General features: G+C 42.1%; 1 protein-coding gene across 4 annotated transcripts in view; it reads left to right on the top strand.

Annotated features, from left to right (window-relative positions):
* Positions 1 to 22,317, top strand: part of PLXNB2 (plexin B2) — a 349,645-nt gene that overhangs the window by 218,506 nt on the left and 108,822 nt on the right. For all 4 annotated transcript variants that reach the window (XM_053406823.1, XM_053406826.1, XM_053406825.1 and 1 more), the window contains one exon: positions 19,021 to 20,137. In XM_053406823.1, the coding sequence (XP_053262798.1) occupies positions 19,034 to 20,137 (1,104 nt within the window). In that variant the 5' untranslated portion in view covers positions 19,021 to 19,033. The remainder of the gene's footprint in view (positions 1 to 19,020; positions 20,138 to 22,317) is intronic.

Below are 22,317 nucleotides of genomic sequence, written 5' to 3'. Positions count from 1 at the left end.
TGCTGGAGCAACTTTACAGTGATTTTTTAAAAATTTCTGAGGCAGATTTTTAAATTTCTGAGGCAGATGAGGGACACGGGTGGTGCTGTGGTCTAAACCACTGAACCTCTTGGGCTTGCCAATCAGAAGGTTGGTGGTTCGAATCCCCGTGATGGGATGAGCTCCTGTTGCTCTGCCCCAGCTCCTGCCAACCTAGCAGTTCAAAAGCACACCAGTGCAAGTAGATAAATAGGTACTGCTGCGGCAGGAAGCTAAATGTCATTTCCCTGTACAGTCATACCTCAGGTTACAGTCATACCCCTGTACAGTCATACTTCAGGTTGCGTTTTTTTGGGTTATGGACCGCCGAAACTTGGAAGTACCGGAATGAGTTACCTCTGGGTTTTGGCAGTTGCGCATGTGCAGAAGCACAAAATCGCCCTTTGTGCATGCGCAGAAGCATCGGATTGCAACCCGCGCATGCGCAGAGGTGCAGCTGCAGGTTGCGAATGTGCATCCCGCACTGATCACGTTCGCAACCCGAGCATTCACTGTACTCTGGTTCCCATCACGGTGTTCTGTTGCACCAGAAGCGGTTTAGTCATGCTGGCCACATGATCCAGAAAGCTGTCTGTGGACAAACGCCGGCTCCCTTGGCCTGAAAGCGAGATGAGCGCTGCAACCCCAGAGTCGCCTTTGACTCGACTTAACCCTCCAGGGGTCCTTTACCTTTTACCTTTTACCACGGTGCAGATCTGAAGTGAAAATGCTGTCCCCAGAGAAGGAAATGGAATCATAGGAGATGTAAACTGTGAGAGCAGAGTTTGAGATTTCTGACTTGAGATCCATCTGCTGACAGAGATGCTAGAATGGATGGTAAAATTTGTTAAATTTACCTTGACTTGTGAGTTAATAAATGTACATTTCCTTTCATTAAAGATTAACGGGAGAAATTACAGGTTTGTATGGTGCCAAATTGCCACTTAACATGGAAAGTTGAACTGCAATTTTACACAGCTGTGGCAAAGGGAGTCACTTGCCCCCCCCCCATGGTTTTAAATGTGTGCTCTCATCCTAAAGAGGGCTGCAATGTTAAGCACACCAACTTGTAACAAGTGTGTTACTGTTGTTTAGTCGTTTAGTCATGTCCGACTCTTCGTGACCCCATGGACCAGAGCACGCCAGGCACTTCTGTCTTCCACTGCCTCCCGCAGTTTGGTCAAACTCATGCTGGTAGCTTTGAGAACAATGTCCAACCATCTCGTCCTCTGTCATCCCCTTCTCCTTGTGCCCTCCATCTTTCCCAACATCAGGGTCTTTTCCAGGGAGCCTTCTCTTCTCATGAGGTGGCCAAAGTATTGGAGCCTCAGCTTCAGGATATTAAACTGAAATCAGTAAAAATTACTACTGCGTAAATGTGGTTAGGATCAGGGCATTTGTCACTTTATAAACTGCTACTCCACTGGGTGCATCTCTGTTCTAAATTCTGTTCTAGTTTCAAACGTTCTCTTATGTTTTGCAAATGGACTGCTAGGTTTAAAGAATTACTGTACCTGTGATCTCTTAAACAGTGGCTTTCATTAATGCAATACAAAGGTGAAAACCAGAAGACGTGCTTGGTTTCTTGTGATTCCTAATTTAGAAGAAGAAAGGCATCTCTTGCTCGCTCGGGAGTGTTGTACAGTTTGCAACAGTTTCCTATTTGTGTAGTCATGCTTATAGACAGAGCCATATGCATATTATGGAAAGCTGTTCCTTATTTGTTTAGTCCAGGGGAAGTCCAAATGTAGTCTTTAAAAGTTGACCTTTGTATTGTAAACAAGAAAGTCATTGGTGAAATATGGAGCTATTGGCACCCAACCTGCTTTACTGGTAGTGGAGAATTTAGATGGCTTTAAATTTCTCTTCTATAATTGTGCTTCCAGACAATACTGCAGATGGATCATGCAGATTCCGTTTTCTGTGTGTGCAATTGCCACATTAGCTTCTGCACATTCCTATTTGTTTTGTTTTGTTTTTAATTCTTCATATTCATTGCTACTCTGCTGCTTGCCCCCTATACCAGGGAGTGGAGCAAGACAGAACATATGTATGTAAATGTTTGGTCCTGCCTGGGAATCACTCCCCGCCCTTGCTATACACAGCCTCTTTTTTTCCATTCCCATCATGCATGCAGGTAGGTACCTGTTCACGTGTGCATTTAAAAACAAAACCAGGAAGTCCATCAGAAAGCAAGAGCAAATGCTACCACCATGTTTCACAATGGACAAAATAGAAGGTTGGGGGTGGTTTTTTTGTGTGTGTTTTTTTTTGGGGGGTGATACTGTCACACCAATAGATTCATTTCCACCACAATCTGATACGGCAACACAGTGGTATCTCTGGATGCTAACGGGATCTGTTCTGGAGCCCCGTTCGCATCCTGAAGCAAACGCAACCCGCATCTGCGCGGGTCGTGATTCGCCGCTTCTGCGCATGCGCATGGCGTCATTTTGAGCGTCTGCGCATACGCGAGTGGCGAAACCTGGAAGTAACATGTTCCATTACTTCCGGGCTGCCGCAGAGCGCAACCCGAAAACGCTCAACCTGAAGCTACTTCAACCCAAGGTATGACTGTACTCAGTTATCTATCCCACAATCCACTGCTTTTGATTTCCTTTTAAATCATTCACTACTGAAATGGTAGCAATAAAGCAAGGACCCAGAGTGGAACTATTGAACTTTTTCCCAGTTAGCTTAACATCTGTTCCAGGAAAACTTTGCTTGACAGTGAATTCACCTGAACATAAAATGCTCTTGCGCCTCTTGCTTCCTATGTCACCATAACTACCTAGCCACATAGTAAATTATTGCTGGACGTGCTTTGAGTTGCAATTATTTTTTTAAGCACAAGCTGCTTTATAGAGGAGGAAAAGAGCCACAGTCAGTTTTATTAATACAGCCTACTTCAGAAGCCAGTGGACTGTTGAAGAAAACATTAATGCATTGTACAACAGACATGGAACAGCTTTCAGTGATGCATTGTGGAGAGGTTGCTCAGGTAGCTTTGCCTAATTTCATCTGTGAAATGTACATGAGATGATGTAACTTTAGTTGTAGCCAAAGCACGCCAGATTTCCTCCTTAACCCAAGGAAATAACTTTGGCTTGGGCAGATGTGCTGGTATGCTAACACTGCTGGAAAAGTGACGGTTAGAACATTAAACAATACAGCTGACGTAGAGACCTGCTGCGCCCCTGCCCAGTAGCACATTTCAGTTGGACTTAATACTTCAGAAGGCTAAAGTATAGTTAATGGTTTACTGTGAACAAGCCAATGGCGCCTGCTTCTCTCCTCCCTTAGCATGAGCCGGGAGCAACCACAATCCCTGGCTTTGACTGCTATGATAAGACTTGTGTTATCAACAAATGTGGATCTATGACTTCATATTTTCAGGTACTGAAGTTGATCTGGGGCTACTGTTTGACAGAAATCCCTGTTTCTCAGAAGGAAGGAAAAGAAGGCATGAAATGTGATTCCCTAATGTTTTTGCAGAATTTTCTTTTTCCATTAGAGAAAGCAGTTGTTTTTGCTTAGCAAATACCGTAGCAATATTAATCATGAGGATCTGTCACCTTAGAATCAGGTGTGGCCGTTTCACATAATTTAATTGATCTGACAAACTTTTAGCACAAATCTAAAATGTCCTCCTTTCTTATTTTGACTGACTGCTTCTGTTGAAAGCACAAATGTTTGTCTGTTTGTTTTATAGTTTTGCAATTCATAGTAAAGAGAGTATTTAAATAAATTCACTGTTTCAGCTGCAGGAAATTCATTAGAGCTTAGTTTTTAGCTCTGGAGTTGTGACAGATTAAACCACTAAACATTGCTGTTCGCTGCTTAGCTGCTGATGGTGCAAATTCAGCAAACGGCTAGGAATTTTTGTTGCATAGCAGTAAATATAAATAGAAGTACTTCCCTGTATTTCTTCAGCTGTCTAATACGTTGTCTTTGGTATTTTAGAAGCATTCTAATCCTTATTATTGTCCCATTTCAGAATACATAAATATGGATAAGGAGGGAGCTGGTGATTCCTTTGTTGTTGTTGTTGCCTAAAATTCGTTATGTTAACTCAAGAGGTGGGTTATTTTCAAAGAGGGGAAAACAAGATTCTCTAAAGAAAGGAGAAGAACCTATACTATACTAAAGTTGCTATACTACAACTTTCACCTACTCTGACCATTTACCTATCTAGGTAAAAAAAGGTAAAGGTTGCGTCTAGTCAAGGGTGACTATGGGGTTGTGGCGCTCATCTCGCTTTCAGGCCAAGAGTACCGGTGTTTGTCTACAGACTGCTTTCCAGGTCATGTGGCCAGCATGACTAAACCACTTCTGGCGCAACGGGACACCGTGATGGAAACCAGAGTACACAGAAATGCCGTTTACCTTTCCGCTGCAGCGGTACCTATTGCACTGGCATGCTTTCGAACTGCTAGGTTGGCAGGAGCTGGGACAGAGCAACGGGAGCTCACCCCGTCATGGGGATTCAAACTGCTGACCTTCCGATCGGCAAGCCCAAGAGGCTCAGTGATTTAGACCACAGCGCCACCCGCATCCTGACCTATCTAACTGGAGTTGATGGATTGTAGCTGAACAAAATCTAGAGTGGCAGGGAACACTAGGTTTTAAATAAGCAGACTTCCTCAAGCCACATTTAGACTGGGATAATTTCACCAGCCCTGCATGCATCTCAGAGCTTCCCTTGCTAGGGAAGGTAATTGAATGTATAGTAGAACACACATCTGGACAACACACTGCTCCTAAGCCAAGCCAAGATGGCTTCAGTGGCACTGTGTACACAAGTTGACAAAAGAAATTCTCCCCTCTTTATAGTTCTGAACCTCTTGAGCAGCTTCTTTGGATACGATGAGTCACATTTTCGACTAAACCAGCTCAGGAAATTATGGGTTTGGGGTCTGGCTCTTGATTAGTTAGATACTTTTTCTTGTCCTAGAGGTCGTCAGCTGTGATGCTAGCTCGGCTTCCTCGAAGTTGGCACAGTTTTACCGTAGCTCAGTGGTAGAGCATCTGCTCTGCATACAGAAAATCCCATGTTTAATCCCTGGTATCTCCACATAGAACTGGAAGAGAAATGCACAGAAATCATGGTGAGCGGCTGTCAGCCAGTTTCAACAATAGCACTGATAATATAGAAACAGAGGGTGTCCTAAAGTATTACTTTTTTTATACCTCACAGTGATGGGTGGGTAACTAGTAGTAGTCGTAGTAGTTATTTAACTGACTGTGTTTCCCATGCTCAGGTGTCCAGCTATTTTTGGACTACAATTCCCATCATCCCTGTGGCGATCACACAGGGTCCCCAGACGTTTAACGGTCTATTGATCCCTGTGCCACCACTGTGCTCACTTCCCCGCTGCCATCAACCCGTTACTCTCGGGTAAAACACTTAGTCCAGAGAGTTGTTAAAATTGAACCAAATAAACAAGTTTATTTTATAAGCATTAACAAGTTTATGGTTTCTCAGATAATATTCCTGTCAGTTTCTTAACTTTAGTTTCTTTACTGGCCTATACCTTCCTAATACCTTCTGACTGATTATCTCAACTGTTTGACTGACTCCTCTTAACAGATTCTCTCACTCTCTCACACCAGAGTAGCCCAACCCACAGACTTATCTTCTCTGGCTCTTCTAACTCCAGACAGACTTCTCAACCACCCTAACTCTAACTCTAACTCCTCCCCTTGGGTTCCCATTGGTTAGTCATTTTACAATTAGTTAACCCTTTCCTTATGAACCCAGTATGATGTCATACACCTAGGAGGGCAAACGCCACAATCTCTAGCTAGCAAGACCAGTGGCTGGGGATGATGGGAATTGTAGTCCCAAAACAGCTGGAGACCTGAGCTTGGGAAACACTGGTTTAACATAAATGTGAATCTGCTGGGAGACTAGAACTTGAGGGGGCTGGTGTAATGAATATGCTGATGACACTATATAGTTCGCTAAATAAGCATCCAGGAGCAGCTGCGTTGTGTTTAGTTTGTGCTTGGAGGCTGAGTTTGAACAAGCTGAAATGAATCCAGATGAGAATGAAGGGGCAATGCCAGTTATCTGGCAGGGGTGGTCATTTCCGGGATAGATGGATGGTAGATAATAATAATAATAATAATAATAATAATAATAATAATAATAATAATTTATTTATACCCCACCCATCTGCCTGGGCCTCCCCAGCCACTCCGTGGATATTGCCAATATAAGAACTGAATAGATTGTATTTCCTGATTGATCTGCTGGACTTTAATTTCTCATAATATGTTTTGTTAATAATAATAATAATAATAATAATAATAATAATAATAATAATAATAATTCATTATTTATACCCCGCCCACCTGGCTGGGTTTCCCCAGCCACTCTGGGTGGCTTTCAACAAAATATTAAAATACAGTAATGCATCAAACATTAAAAGCTTCCCTAAACAGGACTGCCTTCAGATGTCTTCTAAAAGTCTGGTAGTTGTTGTTCTCTTTGACATCTGGTGCGAGGGTGTTCCACAGGGCGGGCGCCACTACCGAGAAGGCCCTCTGCCTGGTTTCCTGTAACTTGGCTTCTCGCAGCGAGGGAACCGCCAGAAGGCCCTCGGTGCTGGACCTCAGTGTCCGGGTAGAACAGCTTCCATATGTCATCAGGGTTAACTGGATGTTAGTGGTAGCTGGGAGCACCTTTTATCAATTTCATTTGTTATGTAGGCTGAATCTTTCTCAGAAGCAGACTATCCCCATATGAAGTAGTCCACTGACCTGTGTCTGCATGACAGTCTCTGCTCTGTGCACCAAAAACATGTCAGGGCATGCACTCAACTATTATTCAGAGGTCTCCTAAATGAGATTCATAGCTGCTTAGTTCTAGTGTCTTTTTGAAGAAGAGGCAAAACTAAACTGTTTGCACCAAAACGCCTATGGCTCATAGCTGGTATGTTAAGAGTATGTGTTACTTACGGCGGTAACACCAAATCAAGTCCAGAGCATAAGTGTAGTAAATATGCCGTCCACAGTGTGTCTTTAACTCTCTTCCCCCCAATTTACATCCTACTACAAGAATTTTGCAGCAGTTGCTCAAGCTGTGGGAGATTTATTTCAGGGTTTTAAAAACGCGGCTGTTTTTCTACATAGCATTAAAATAACTTGAAGCTCATGTCATCATTTTCCTGTTTTCCCCTCTGTAGACTTTTAAAAGGGGTCTATATGTGTGTGTGTGTGTGTGTCTTGGAGGAAGTAGAAAACTTAACCCACAACACCATTCTAGGTGGTCTTTAAGATGTTACCCTTTGATGTGGGCAGAGTTCCTATCTTCTAGGAGCCTGCAGTTGGCTACTAAGTGTTGAGAGGTGACTTCCAGTACCAACTTACTAGCCGGTGAGTAGCAGATAGAGAAGATATAACTAAAACCAGTTTTCCATTGATTCAAAACATGTATGCGTAAGGCATCTATCATGGTGGCTGTACATTGCAAATCTATTATATGGAAATATTAAGAAATAGTGTTTCTTAGATGGGACACCATTGCCAAATCCTTTTGTGTGCTCTGATATGGGCATCCTGTACAGATAGACCGCTCTGTTGATTTTAGTGAAGAAAACAGATCCTGTGCATGTAGAGAACTAACATGAATATTCTGCTTCTGTTGAAAAGCATAGAGTTTCTGCCCTTTTCCAATGGCTGGAATAGAGTATTGGTAGTCCCTAGGATCTGACTCACAGCCACATTAATCAAACTTAATTAACCATGTAAGAGCTCAGGTATATTAACAAAGCATTACTAATTTACACTTACTGCCACTGATAGTTCAGTTTATACACTTGTGGAACAACTATTCTAAACAAAATATTAGTTCAGAAACCATATTTTCGGTAATGCAGTGACTTGCAAAGCATATTTTTGGCAATGCACTTAGCCTTATGAAGCAGTGTAATAATGGCTCTTCTGGAACATCATAAAACGCAGAGCTCTTTTCCGCTATCAAAATGGAATGTCAAGTCTCCTGGGAAGATGAGGTTGGTAATAAAGTAGTATTAATGGATGTGACACATTATTTCCATAAGTTGACGTGAAGTTCCAAACTTAGAAACGCTCTTTTCCCTCATCTAGTTCTGTTTATGTATATTTACATGTGATATTGAGATGGGATGAGTATGTGCATCAAATTACAATACAGATAAACAAAATTCACATGTGGACAATAATTTGGATGCATATTTTCTTTCCTCCTGCAGCTCCTAGTCTAGAAACTGATGTCAGAATTTCTTCTCTGGATAAGGGCGCCTATTTTTTAAAATAATACTTTGGGGAGGGGGTCCTACTTTTGTGTATGCATATGTTTTTCCTCTGCTGACTGTCAGAATTATACACAGAGATAATTGTCTTCAGATTATCTAGTATTCCTTTTCTGATACCCACATCTCCCCTTTGAAATAAATTCAGGCTGACTAGATTTGATTACTCATGTTGATACTTGATACAATAAAGGAAGTAGCCTGGCCATTTTCTTCAGATTTTTATCCAGATTGATTTCTATAATAAATAGTGCATAATGGATCTGAATAATTTATTACCTAAAAAAGAAGAAAAGGGGGGGAAAGCTAATGCTGATTCCTGTCAGGGCTCTGGTAACAGGACAGACTATGAGAACAGACTGTGAAATGAGCCATACCAAAATGTAGAATGCTCTAGAATTCACACGATTACTTTTAAGTGCAAGTAATCCGTCCCTTGGGATTTCTAGAGTAAAGAGGCTCAGCCACAGGTCTGAGACAATATCACGTTTGCCCAGGATGTTGGTAACATTGCATTAACCTTACATTAGGAACAACCTAAATGGTATACTGGGATAACAGCTGTGACCAGAATTACTTGTAATGGGGAATGGCAGAATCAGTTGCATGATAGCTTCCGTCGCCAAGGCTCCATGTGTCTACAATTGGCAGGCAAGGCCTTGTTGTTGCTGGCCCCCAGGGTTGCCCAGTTGGCACTGACCTTTAAGAGGGCCTTTTCAGTGGCAGTTGCCCATCTGTGGAATGCTCCCCCTAGTGCGGTCGGCCTCCCTCTTTATTGCTTTTCAGAACAAACTTCAAACTCAACTTACCTGGAAAGGTTGCAAATGCCATCTTGCTTTGGTTCTGATTAGATAAAAGGTATCCCAAAACGAAGTGGGAGTTCATTTTTATTATGACTGACAGGTCCTATTTCATTTTTTAAAAAAAACAGATTGTAAACGTTTTTTTTAAATTACCCATCCATTGCTGGCACAAATCCATCATTATTATACCCATATTGCAGGAAGCAGGACTGTAACAACATGGGTGTTGCACCAGCCCTTTAAAGTAGCCCAGATCTACTGATCTTTTTGGTAGGGTGGAAAGGGGAAGTTAGAGGAATCATAGAATTGTGAAGAAAAAGAAGAGTTTGGATTTGATATCCCGCTTTATCACTACCCTAAGAAGTCTCAAAGTGGCTAGCAATCTCCTTTTCCCTTCCTCCCCCACAACAAACACTCTGTGAGGTGAGTGAGGCTGAGAGACTTCAGAGAAGTGTGACTAGCCCAAGGTCGCCCAGCAGCTGCATGTGGAGGAGCGGAGATGCAAACCCGGTTCACCAGATTACAAGTCCACCGCTCTTAACCACTACACCACACTGGCTCCCAGGGTCATCTAGCCAATTGTTTGCCAAACTTGGGTCAGCTGTTTTCAGACCACAGTTCCCACCATCCCTGGCCACTGGTCTTGCTAGCTAGGGATGATGGAAGTTGTAGTCCGAAAACAACTGGAGACCCAAGTTTGGGAAACACTAATCTAGTCCAACCCCCTGCAATGATATACTAATGCTGGAGTGTAGTCCAATGTTTCTTCATCATTATTTGTTTTTGTTTTGCTTTTTAGGTGAGTGGAGTGGGGTGGGACTGGGATATGAAGTTGTTTGCGGCAGCAAGGTTAATTGAACACTGAAGGGAGCCAGGGAAAGAACTGAGCGTTTCAGATGTGAGTGGAATGTCACTGCCTGGACTACGGAGCGGTAGACCTAGAATAGTGGCTTCTTCCAACTAAAGAGTAAAAAAGAAAATCCTGGGGAATGCCCTCATCCTGCCTTGCCCTTAACTTGCTGGCACATTCCTTAAAAGCACACTGCTTTCCTTTTGAATCAGTGCAACCCACCTGAAGAAGAAAATGCTATAAATTATTTTGATCCCAGCAGCTGGAAAAATGCTTGTTATGGCACTTTTTGAAACTCAGATATCCAGCTGATATTGGCTCTCTGGAGACATTTTCTGCTTTCCCCGTTTCCTTCATGTTCACGTCTGTGAATTCTGTTTAGCTATAGGACTTAGTAGAAACATGTAATTATGTTATAGAGTCTTAAAACTGGCCTGGTCGGGGGGGGGGAATAATATTGCTGCACTGTATTGAAAACAGTTGCCTCATCTTAATAACTATTTTAAATTCTTTCACTGTTTCTTTTGTTTCACTTGCATTCTTCATTCCTAAAGGTGAAGGTTAAGGGTTTGGGATAAAACTACTATGCCATCTGCAATGGTTTGCATGCAAAAATTACTAGGCTATTCTTAAAAGCAGGGCATTTCTGACTTTTGTTGAGGAGGAAGCACCACCAAAATGCTGCTGTACTTTGAAACCTTGGTCTTTTTAGGGTGTACATAACATATTAATGCATATTTTTATTCTGTAACTTGATGTTGCCATTCCTTTACTGGGGACCCTTGGAAATAACTCTGAAGGGTTTCCTCCTGCAAAAAGGAATGAACTTAAACGGAATTTTAAATGAGTAACAGTCTACCCTTGCAGGGTGTGAAAGGGGGCAGGAAAGGAACAGGTTTTTCAGGAAAGAGCGCTTTGCAAATCAATTAATCCCAGCAGATGTCCTGGGCAAGTGATGGGCCTTGATAGTTTTGGAGGGAGGAGGAAAGAATTGTGCACAGCTTGAGTTTGGTGCTGAAAAGGACTGCATAGCTAATCAGGTGCTGTGTCAAAGGCTCTTTATAGTTCACAGTTCTGTGAGATTTCTGAGAGTGACCCTGAACTTCCACTGCTGTGGAACTGGGGATTTAAATATGGGTGGATGGGAAAGATTGGTTTAGGGCACCAGGGCCAAAGCATAACAAAGATTAGTTTCAGTGTCAGATTCCAGGGATGGTTGCCTCTGTGCCCTTGGACAAATCTCACAGGTCTATTTCCTACATTTCATCTTAAACATATGGGGTGCCATCTCATGACTTCTAAAGATGCATGAAAACTGCATTGTGACAGTTATGGTATGCATGCCTATCTCAAAAGGAGGGTATTTGCACACCAAGATTTAGGCACTGCTGAAGGCTTCTTAACTGGGTCATCTCTTGAAAACGGAAGGATGTGTTGTCATTTGCACAGCCCTTTCTCACATAATCCCAGACGAAGGAATGGTTTAAGAATAAGTGAGGGTTTATTCACACTTTTCCTCTGCTCTTTTCAGACACAAGGGCTTTAAAGCTCTGTGTCCTTTTTATTATTATTATTTTGCTCCAGAGCTTTCCCTGGGAAAACCCACTCTTTAAAGCTTAATCGGAGCAAACGTCAATCCACAGAAAACCCAAACTGATGTTTGCTCCAGTTAAGCACCAAAGAGTGGAATTTTGCAGAGGGACAGGGCTCTGGGGCAACAAAGAAATTCTTGGACACTGAGCCTTTAAGTATGGAACTGTACCTGGAAAGAGAGGAGCCAAAGGTAAAAGTAGATAAACCCTGAGATGCAGTAGCTGAGCTTGGCTGTGGGAAATGCAGATTCACATTCTTACGCAGCTGCAGAGCTCACTGGCTAGCCCTGGACATCACTGAATCTCTTGCATGATGCCGTTTGTGAAGTGGGAAGAATAATAGAAATTGGCGGGCATTGTGCATACATCCATATCACTTGTTAATCATATTCTGGACCACAAGGAGGGTCTAGGCGAGGGGTAGGCAAACTAAGGCCTGGGGGCCAGATGTGGGCCAATCGCCTTCTCAATCCAGCCCGCGGACGGTCTGGGAATCATTGTGTTTTTACTTGAGTAGATTGTGTCCTTTTATTTAAAATGCATCTTTGGGTTATTTGTGGGGCCTGCCTGGCATTTTTACATGAGTAGAATGTGTGCTTTTATTTAAAATGTATCTCTGGGTTATTTGTGAGGCATTGGAATTCGTTCATTCCCCCCCCCCAAAAATAATAATTTCCACCATATGGTCTGAGGGACGGTGGACCGGCCCATGGCTGAAAAAGGTTGCTGACCCCTGGTCTAGGCCCTCCTTCGCCTGCCACATATATGTACTTTCTAGACTTGGAATTTTCCACAGGTTTCCATGGATTAGGCTCTACTTAAGAAACTGATGAAATTGTAGATACTGTGAGTCTGTGTGGTGTTGCAGCTAAGAGTGCAAACGGTGAGGAAGGAAGTCACCAAAGGCTTAATAATCCTACACTTACTTATACTTTTTCTGCACAAATTTTTTTTAAACAACAGTTTAGAACAAAGGTGGGGAATCCGTGGCCTTCCAGATAATGTTGCACCCTTCAGCCCCAGTCAGTATGTCCAGTGGTCTGGGATGGTGGGAATATGGTCTGGCAGCATATGGAGGGCCGCAGTGCATGCTTTTTGCTATTATCACCATCCATCTTTCAAGCCAGAGTCTCTCAGGGCACACAGCATTTCATTAAAACGCTACATGGCAAATAGAACATAGCCAGATTAAACCAATAGATGTAGCAAAACATTAATCCAGCAGCAGAAAAACCATATTTAAATTGGTCGTCTTTGTAGACCTGAAGGAAAAGACACATCTTAGCTTGATATCAAACTGTTAACAATGGGGGCAATAGCATATCCAGTAGGAGGGAGCTCCTTATCCAGGGTGCCACAGCAGAGAAGGCTCTGCTCTACATTGCCACATAGTGAATGTCAACTGTTGATTGAGTTATGAGCAGAGCTTCTCCTTAAGACGTAGGAAATGGAAAAGATGCATTTTCAGATACTTGGGTCCCAAGCTTTATATGGCTTTGCACACTAAAATCGGCTTCTTAAATGGGGCCTGGTAGCGATTAGGCACCCAGTGCAGCTTGGTGGTGCATGACCTCACTTTGGCAATAGGATTTCTTCCGCATGGTCAGGCATAATTGTGAGCTCTCACCTGTAGTCATAATTGCGCCTCCATCGTATGACCTGTTTCATTGCGCAGCATGCCTCTGAAAACCATGCAACCACCCAACCTCCACATTGCCAGAGAAGACCTTTATGACCCGCTACTGCAGTTAGAAAGACAAACTCTCTGTTTGTTCCGGAGCAATCTTATTGTTGCAGTGCATAATACCCTGTTTCTGTGGCCTTTTTGAAGGGGATGCTCACTGCACTTCTGTTGCTTAACTTCTGGTATAGCGTCTAAGTCTCACTTGCTTTCCAATGCTGGCTTTCTTTCTTTCTTTTTTATTTTGTGGTATTTTTGCTTTTATGTTCCCTGTACCTTAGGAAATGCGACTGACAAATGTTTACGGTAAACAAATACTTGATGAGATGAGACCGCTGTCAAAGTTGCTCAGAAGTCTCCTGTATCCTGGGCAGACCTTTGTTGAAGTTAAAGTATTATAAAGTGTGCTGCAGTTGTGTGTCATCTCTGCACGCTTTACTAGGTGCTGTCCTTAACTTAAAGCCTTCATAGTTTTTTATCCTCCAGCTGCCGGGTTTAAGACCCCAAGGGAAGTTATGTGCACTATCATTTACCCCCGTTTATGTATCTAGTCATAAAAATACAGTGATCGCTGCCAGGAAGGAGCAGAATTAGTGGGTGGTTAGAAATGTCAATATGGGCACTGGCATATGACTCTTTCCTCTCCTGCCTGAAACTTTCTTGCAGATTGGATATTGACTTTTTTTGGTCTCATTAGCCAGTGGAACTGATGAGTCAGACAGCTCCAGCAAGCAGTTCACTTTTCTGCCAACTTAAGGCTTCTGTTTTGGCGCAGACGACCAGATTCTCTTCCCCCCACAAGACGTTTTTTTCCTTTGGTGCCCCGTGCTGTTTACACCCACCCTTGTGTTAGTCCCTGCTCTTTCTAGGTTAGGTTTCCTTGTCTTAAATTGCTGTCTCTGAGGCCTGACATTTGTCTTTGCTGGTCTAGAGCGCTTGGTTCTGGCTTGAGCTTCCTTTGAGCTTTCCAAATCCTCTCCTCAGCATATCAGCTGTGAATGCTTGGGTGATTAATGATTGGAATTGAGACTGCTGGATCACATATTCTTTCCCCCGATTTCCCTTCCTCTGAATAATAGCTTTGCAGGCCTGTCATTATTTGCAGGGGGGGGGGGGACATCTGTGGTTTGGAAGCCACTGAGGTTACTAACATAGAGAGAGGAAGAGCCCTTCCCTGTATATTCTAGGTTGCCAGATAAACTCCTCCTCAGGATGGAGCAAAATCATTTAAAGTGATGGAGGAGAGAAAACATCAATAGTATTATGAAAGGTAAAGGTGGGTGGGTGGAAACACTTGAAACACCCGGAGAAATTCTCAAAGCTAATACAGTGGTACCTCAGGTTACATACACTTCAGGTTACAGACTTCGCTAACCCAGAAATAGTACCTCGGGTTAATAACTTTGCTTCAGGATGAGAACAGAAATCGTGCTCCAGCGGCACGATGGCAGCAGGAGGCCCCATTAGCTAAAGTGGTTCTTCAGGTTAAGAACAGTTTCAGGTTAAGAACGGACCTCCAGAACGAATTAAGTACTTAACCCGAGGTACCACTGTATAAATTTTCTTGAAATTCAGTCATCACGGAGCTGGTCCCAGCATAACATTTTACCGAAGCCAAGCAGTTACACATGCAAATCATTACATTAGAACTGAATATGCATTTGGGGGAGGGGGAATATCTGTGAAAAGGACGCTAGATTTCTGCCAGCTCGCCTGATTTCAGATTTTGCCTAAAAACGCAGGTGATCATTTCTGTCATATCACAGAATGTGTGCTCAGGAATCCCCGCATCCAGTCAAGTTCATGAAATCCAATTGCAGGTTTCTCTAACTTGTTCTAATTTCCACCCAGCCTGGACTTCCCCACACCTCCAACTCTCCCTGGTTTGTTTATTCTGCTTTAAATATGGGCACAGGCACAGCTGCTATCGTACCACCTGCCAGACTTGCATGCATATTGAATTAGTGTTCTGGAATAGCTGGTGGAGTGTTGGTTGCTCCTGAAGGTGCATGTACTCCCACTGTATGATGTTGCTTGCGAGTTCATTAATCGGGCTTTATTGATTGTATATTAGAGCTTAGTAAAAAACCAGCTGGGTCTCAAGCAGTTGTTGATGCAAAAAGGCATCAGAGCAGCAGAAGCAGTCATCAAAGGAAGAAGAAAACTGGGATTTGGAGTACACTGTCTGCAGGGTGGATTTGATATAAATGAAATCTTGATTTAAATCACTAGTCAGTAAGACTTGATTTAAATCACTAGTCAGTAAGACTTTATTTATTTATTTATTTATTTATTTATTTATTTTACAGAAAGACTCATTCTTGCTGTATTTACAACCAGATGAAGGTTTCATTTTTGGAATAATAAATTTTCAGAGTAGTTTTTACAGTTATATCAAAAATTACTGATTTGATTATACTATTAGAAATACATAGACAGATAATTATGAAATTATTGTGAGGTTTAATAAGTTAATTCTTTATATTTGGACAACTTTTCTGCTTTAAGGAAAATAAGGATTATCCTTAATATCCTTAAAATCATTTCCTTAATAACATTTTGTTTAACTAAATCATTAATATTATAGCATATGTATCCATGTTTGTTAACTGATGTGGTTAGACAATTTAAAAAAACAAAAAACTTAGAGTGAGTTTTAGCACACATGAAAAACTTAAAACAAATCCTTATTTCCTGATGAATAGCCTTTGGAATATAATGTAACTTAAATAGAAAACTTATCTTTAGAAAGATTTTCCCTCCAAAACATTTTATTTTAAAAATCCAATTTAAATTTAAAAAATCAGATTTAAATAAAAAAAATCCAATTTAATTTTATTTTAAAATCGATTTTTTAAAAAATAATAATAATTCATTTTTATCCACCCTGGCGGGCTGCAAGAAGACAGGGTTTGCTAATGCATGAGTGTATGTTTGTGTATGAAGCTAATTTTAACCAAGATTTTTGGCATCCACAAGTCTTGCATTACAGACTTCAGTGCCTTTCGGAAGCAGAGAACATGATTGAGAAATGCTTGCATTAATAAAGGAACAGAGACACTAGTGTTGTCGTACATAATCCACGTAGGGCAGCCAACCAGTAGCTCAGTGAACATCCTGCTTTGGCTGCCTGCATGCGACTGCAGAGAGAAGGAGGTTGTCTAGCAAACTACTTAAGTGGTTACCCAATGGGTTCTTGCATTGGTTCGGTGCAACCAAGTATGGCAAGTTTGAGGAAGGCCACATAGCTTGAGTTAGTTTGGCTGCCACAGATCACTGTGTTAGATGTGCCGACCAGGTGTGAGCTCCAACACTCTCCCATGTCTGGACTTGAATTGAATCAGCACTGAGAAAATAGCATTACTGGGTAGTACTTTTTCATGAATGATCAGATCGTTCTGTGTACCATCTCTTGTTAGTTTTTGAAACATACTTTTAAGATAGGCCAGTATGATTATCCATAGATTACAGCTGGAAGTTGAGCTGAGAAAGCTGGCTTGCCTTAAAACTACCATATATTTCACTCCATAAGACGCACCTGACCATAAGACGCACCAAGTTTTTAGAGGAGGAAAACAAGAAAAAAAATATTCTGAACGAAACAGTGGATGTATGATTTTTGTGGTTCATGCTGTGGCCACAGTCATGTGAGTTGAGGTAGCCCAATGCAAAAATCCTGAGGATCCATGTGGATCCGTGCTTTGTAACCACATTTTTGCGCCATTGCGGCCCTACGCAGCAGTGGATGCATGCTTTTTTTGCTGCAGGCTGTAGCCATGGACATGCTATGTGATCTGATGGTGAATTCTGTATACACACTGCTAAGGTGGTAGTAAACGAGAGGGCCACGTATTCTCATAAGCAACACTAGCTGTTATTTGAGCAACACAACTGTTTTTTAGAAACGTAGGTCATTTGCTGGTCTCGTGAGTTAAAGTCAAAGCATGGCATACATGTTGGCCTTATTAGGGCAACACATTAAGCACAAATGTTGATTCCTGGGCTCCTGGAGGGGAGCTTGGCGTGTGCTTTGCTTCTTCCCAGTCCTTTTTGCTACTGCACTGTGCTGCACTGAGCTCTAAACCGAGGTTAAGAGATGGCCTCACTAACCACAAGCTGTAACCTTTGTTCTTGGTTACTGTTTAGGGTTAATGAGGAGAGAGTTTAACCGCAAACCCCAATTCAGAGTGTACACTAAGCCAAACCTTGGCTTAGCTTCGTGTGGCAAGGAAGAGCAAGGCAGCTACAAGTTCCTCTCCCAAGAGCCCGTATGTACCCTTGTGCAAAGCCAAAGTTTGGTTTAGTATGTTGTGTGAACCAGGCCATTGCAATGTCAATGTTTCCTGCTGTGCCTGTGAATATTTTCTTTATCCTCAGCAAACCATTTTGTATTGCTGGCTTTTCGGACTGATAAAGTGTGTAGCGAAACCTGTAATATATCCAGAGAACAGGTCTCCTTTTGCCCGCTTGCATTATTCTCACCAAGGTGGTGGCTTTGATTTGCCTTCCCGTGATTGATTTGATCCATGTATACGGCTTTGTGTTTCCAACTCAAGACCCATTGAAGAACATCTCATCCAGTTCAATCTTTGAAAATGCTTTGAAAAACTTTTTCATATTCTCCAGTGCGCTACCCTTGCCGTTGTGGCGGCACGAGGTTGCCGTTCTGTGATTGGACTTACGCTACTTGTTGAACGGTTCATTTATCCAGTCTGTATAATGTTTACTGCACATGTAACGTGTTAAGATAGAGTTGTACATCTATCCACTCCACGTTTACAGTATCTCCAGGATTTGTCTTGAACATGGCACCTTAGTATGTTTGTTGTTTGAATGGTTACAAGTCTATCTCTATTCTAGCTATTATTCTAGTAAATTTGATTTTATACTTATAAGCCAGTTTGTGGTGGTGTTGTTTTGTTGTAATGTTTCCTGCCCACCAGGGAGTGCAGAAAAATTGACTGTGAATTGTGGTTTGCAGGGGCGAGGGATGTGGGCTGCGGTTTTAGTTCAATAATTTGTGCTTTAATCATTGGGTTTTTGTTTGTTGATTTTTGTTGCTATATGTAAGCCACTTCGAACAACTCTTGGTGTAGAAGCGGAAGGTGGGGGAGGAGGTTATACACTTTGTGGGGAGGGGGACAAGCAAAATAAATAAATTGCAGAACTGCAGATTATAAGAAACATAGCTGCTGTTGAAAATGTCAGTGCTATGCCAACCCCACCCCAATTCCTACCAGTACCATTTTCACACAATAACCAGCCACACTTTCTTCGCCACTGCTGATTAATTTTGGCAGTAGCAATTAGACGCAAGAATTTAAACCCACCATATGTTAAGTTGAAGCCTTAATTATTATATAACCAAGCATGCTCCTGATGAGGGACACTGATGGGCAGTATAACTTATTTATTATAATTTCTTTTTAAGCCTGTTATTTTTGAGAAGGGATTTAAACTCTTAATGCTCGCGTTCTGAAGTATTCAAAGCACATCATCTGCAAAATGATTCGATTTGTGCTTCATTCCTTCAACCATGATACCCTCAATACCACTTTGCAATCTCAAATTTATTGCTAGAACCTCTATTGCTACCACAAAAAAGTAGCAGCAATAGAGGGCAGCTCTGTTTAGCTCCTCTTATTAATAACAAAGATGACTGAACCTTCTCCATTGATTGTGATTTTTTTGCCAAATATCTTAATTCCTTAGCAAGATTATACGGGAACAAATCTTATTTTTAGCTAGAAGTAATATATTTCATATGTTTCTTTCTCAGGTATCGCACAGAAATGGCTGTTTGGATTTGGACCCTGAGCATTCTGAGCTTCTCTTGTTTGACCTGTGCATTAAGGCCTAAGAAATGGGATTCATTTCTGACCAACACAGAACTGAACCACCTGACGGTGAACCACAAAACGGGGACAGTCTATTTAGGAGCAGTTAATGCCCTTCATCAGCTTACGGGAGACTTGAAACCCTATCCGTCCGTGGGTGAGGTATCAACTGGGCCACAACTTGATAACAAAATGTGCACACCTCCCATTGATGCAAACCAGTGTACCGAAGCAAAAGATACTGACAATTACAATAAGATATTTTTGCTGGACACACAAGAGGGGCAAATTGTGGTTTGCGGGAGCCTGTTTAAGGGCATCTGTTGCATAAGGGAGCTCGAGAACATTTCAAAGATAGTTTACTATGAGAACGGCAGCGGGGAGAAATCGTTTGTTGCAAGCAACGACGAGGAGGTAGCCACAGTGGGGCTGATCACCTCTTTGAAAAAAGGCCGAATGATGTTTGTGGGAAAGGGAAATGGACCAAGTGACAATGGGATCATAATCAGCACTCGGCAACTTTTCGACGGGGATGGGAAAGACATTTTTGAACTGTATGCAGAGCCTGCTGTGATCAAATCGACGTACCCTTCCTCAAGCACGCAGCAGTTTCTGTACATCTTTGAAGACAGCAAATATGTGTATTTTATTTTCAATCAGTATGAAAAGCAGCCCCTTAAAAACCGGACAGTAATTGGGCGGCTCTGCAAGGAAGATGAACAGTACCATTCCTACTTTGAAATGGACTTGGAATGTATAGATGCCAGTGGTCCTTACAACCAATGTAATGCTGTCTATGCCTCTGTGCCTGGGCAGGATCCAGCATCATCTGAACAAGAGGATGGTGCCTCGTCAGAGGACAAAATGCTAATTGCACTTTTCAGGAGGATCAACAAAGACAATAACTCTGTGGAATCTGCCATGTGTGTGTTTTCCTTGGAGCAGATCAACCAAAAAATGGAGGAAAAACGGGAGCAATGCTATATGAAGGATAAACGGAATGTGTTTTACAAACCTTTCCGAACAGAAACTGCTCCATGCACTTCTCAGTCTCACCCGGTAATATGAAAGCTTTAAAATATTTTTTTCTTTATTTATTTATTTGAAAAGGGAGGGACAGAAAGGTTGAAAGCCCTGTGTTTTAGAAACACATTTTAAATCTGTGAAGCAAAAGTGTAAGGCCTGGGAGCTGGAATCTAAAATGTTTCAGCACAGGTCTTTTCGGCTCCAGATATTTTTTGCATAACATGTGAAATCTTTTTTCTTCTTCCCTGGCAATGTTATATCACTGTTTTATACTAAGTTGTACTTAGTCAGGTTAATATTCAACTGACAAAAATAGTTATGCTCCTAGTGTTCACTTTTGGAAGCAAAGTGTAAATTTGACCATTCAGGTGTTTTAAGTGGGCTTAATCCAGTCGAAAGGTGCCACTGTCTCAGTGAGACAGATTTGCTTTGTATGTCCTAGTAAAGGTAAAGGTAAAGGGACCCCTGCCCGTACGGGCCAGTCGTGTCCGACTCTAGGGTTGTGCGCCCATCTCACTTAAGAGGCTGGGGGCCAGCGCTGTCCAAAGACACTTCCAGGTCATGTGGCCAGCATGACGAAACTGTTCTGGCGAGCCAGCACCAGCGCAGCACACAGAAACTCCGTTTACCTTCCCGCTATAAAGCGGTACCTATTTATCTACTTGCACTTAGGGGTGCTTTCGAACTGCTAGGTGGGCAGGAGCTGGGACTGAAAGACGGGAGCTCACCCCGCCGCCGACCATACGATCGGCAAGTCCTAGGCACTGAGGTTTTACCCACAGTGCCACCCGCGTCCCCTTGTATGTCCTACATTGAGATAAATCCAGTTTTAAATTGCTTCATTTGAACTGGACGATGCCCATTGCCCCCTTCCCCCTCATCACTAACATTCATAGCAGAAACCAGCACCAGAATTTTGCACTATGGACCCCACTGAATAGGCCTTCATTGATGCAGTTTGGGGGCACAGAGTTGGTTTTCTATCTTTAATGTGGCATTTGTTATCAGTTTGTCTTCTAATCCTTTTGAAAAAGCTAAGATATTAGTTTTTCTCATTCTTGGAGACAATAATCTGGGGAGAACAACATTAAGTGTCAGTGTAATTATGACAAGCTTATATCTATAACTTTTTGATCAATCAATCTCCTTTACTGGCATTAAAAAGTGCATCGTATACATGGATCAGAACACAGCACAGTTAACGAAACATAGTAGGAGATACTATAGGATAAAACTGTCCAGGCATAGACTCTCAGGACCTATGGTGACATAATTTCATAGTGTCACTCAGAAATCTTGCCGCATTCTCCACAACATCATTACAGTGGTACCTCGGTTTAAGAACAGTCCATAAGAACGATATGGTTTACCAACTCCACAAACAGGAAATAGTGTCTTGGTTTGAGAAATTTACCTCGGTCTAAGAACGGAATCGGAACGGTGAAAGGGCATCGGCGGCGGCAGGCCTCATTAGGGAAAGCGCGCCTCAGTTTAAGAACAGTTTTGATTTAAGAACGGACTTCCGGAATGGATTAAGTTCGTAAACCAAGGTACCACTTTACTAGCTTTTATAGCTTGTATCTGAAACTCAGCGAAATTATGGATGACTCTTTAAAAAAATTAAATAAAATGCTTCCTATCATGTACATTAGTGTCCTTTACATCCAGAAATTCACCTTAGATTTGAGTGTGGCCAGATTTTAATATTTTCTATCTTGTATTGCTTTTAAAAAAATTAAAAGCTATAAAATGATTTCCCTTATTCTAAAAGGGGGAAATATTACACAGGAGACTTTTTAAAGTATCCTCCAAATATCCCATTTTTCAGTTTGAAAAACTGTGTGTGGTGGTGGTGAGGAGGGGAATCTTCCATAGAGAAAATAAAAAAGGATTTTCAATGGGGCGATTTTCTGTGCCTTCCTATCCCTAAGACCAACTGCAGTTCCTCCCAACCTAAGCGTGGGCCATGATCCCCTGATATAGCCTCTTCAAGGAAGGGCTTTCCTACTAACTAAGGACCCTCCACATCCAAACAACTTCATATGGATGCCCTGCTTAAGATACGCAGAGAGGAGTTTCCACATCACAACATGCATCAGTTTGGGCTGAATTTGGGTGCCACCCGTACCATATATCCAGCCCACAGAATCTTTGTCCAGGGGATACCTGAGATATTCCTGCAACCACCTTAGGTCAGGGATGGATCATAAGCC

The sequence above is a fragment of the Podarcis raffonei genome, chromosome 10 (genome assembly GCF_027172205.1).
Source record: "Podarcis raffonei isolate rPodRaf1 chromosome 10, rPodRaf1.pri, whole genome shotgun sequence".
NCBI classification, from domain to species: Eukaryota; Metazoa; Chordata; class Lepidosauria; order Squamata; family Lacertidae; genus Podarcis; species Podarcis raffonei.
Note: the sequence above shows the minus strand (reverse complement) of the source record. Positions and strands in the feature narration are given on the sequence as shown.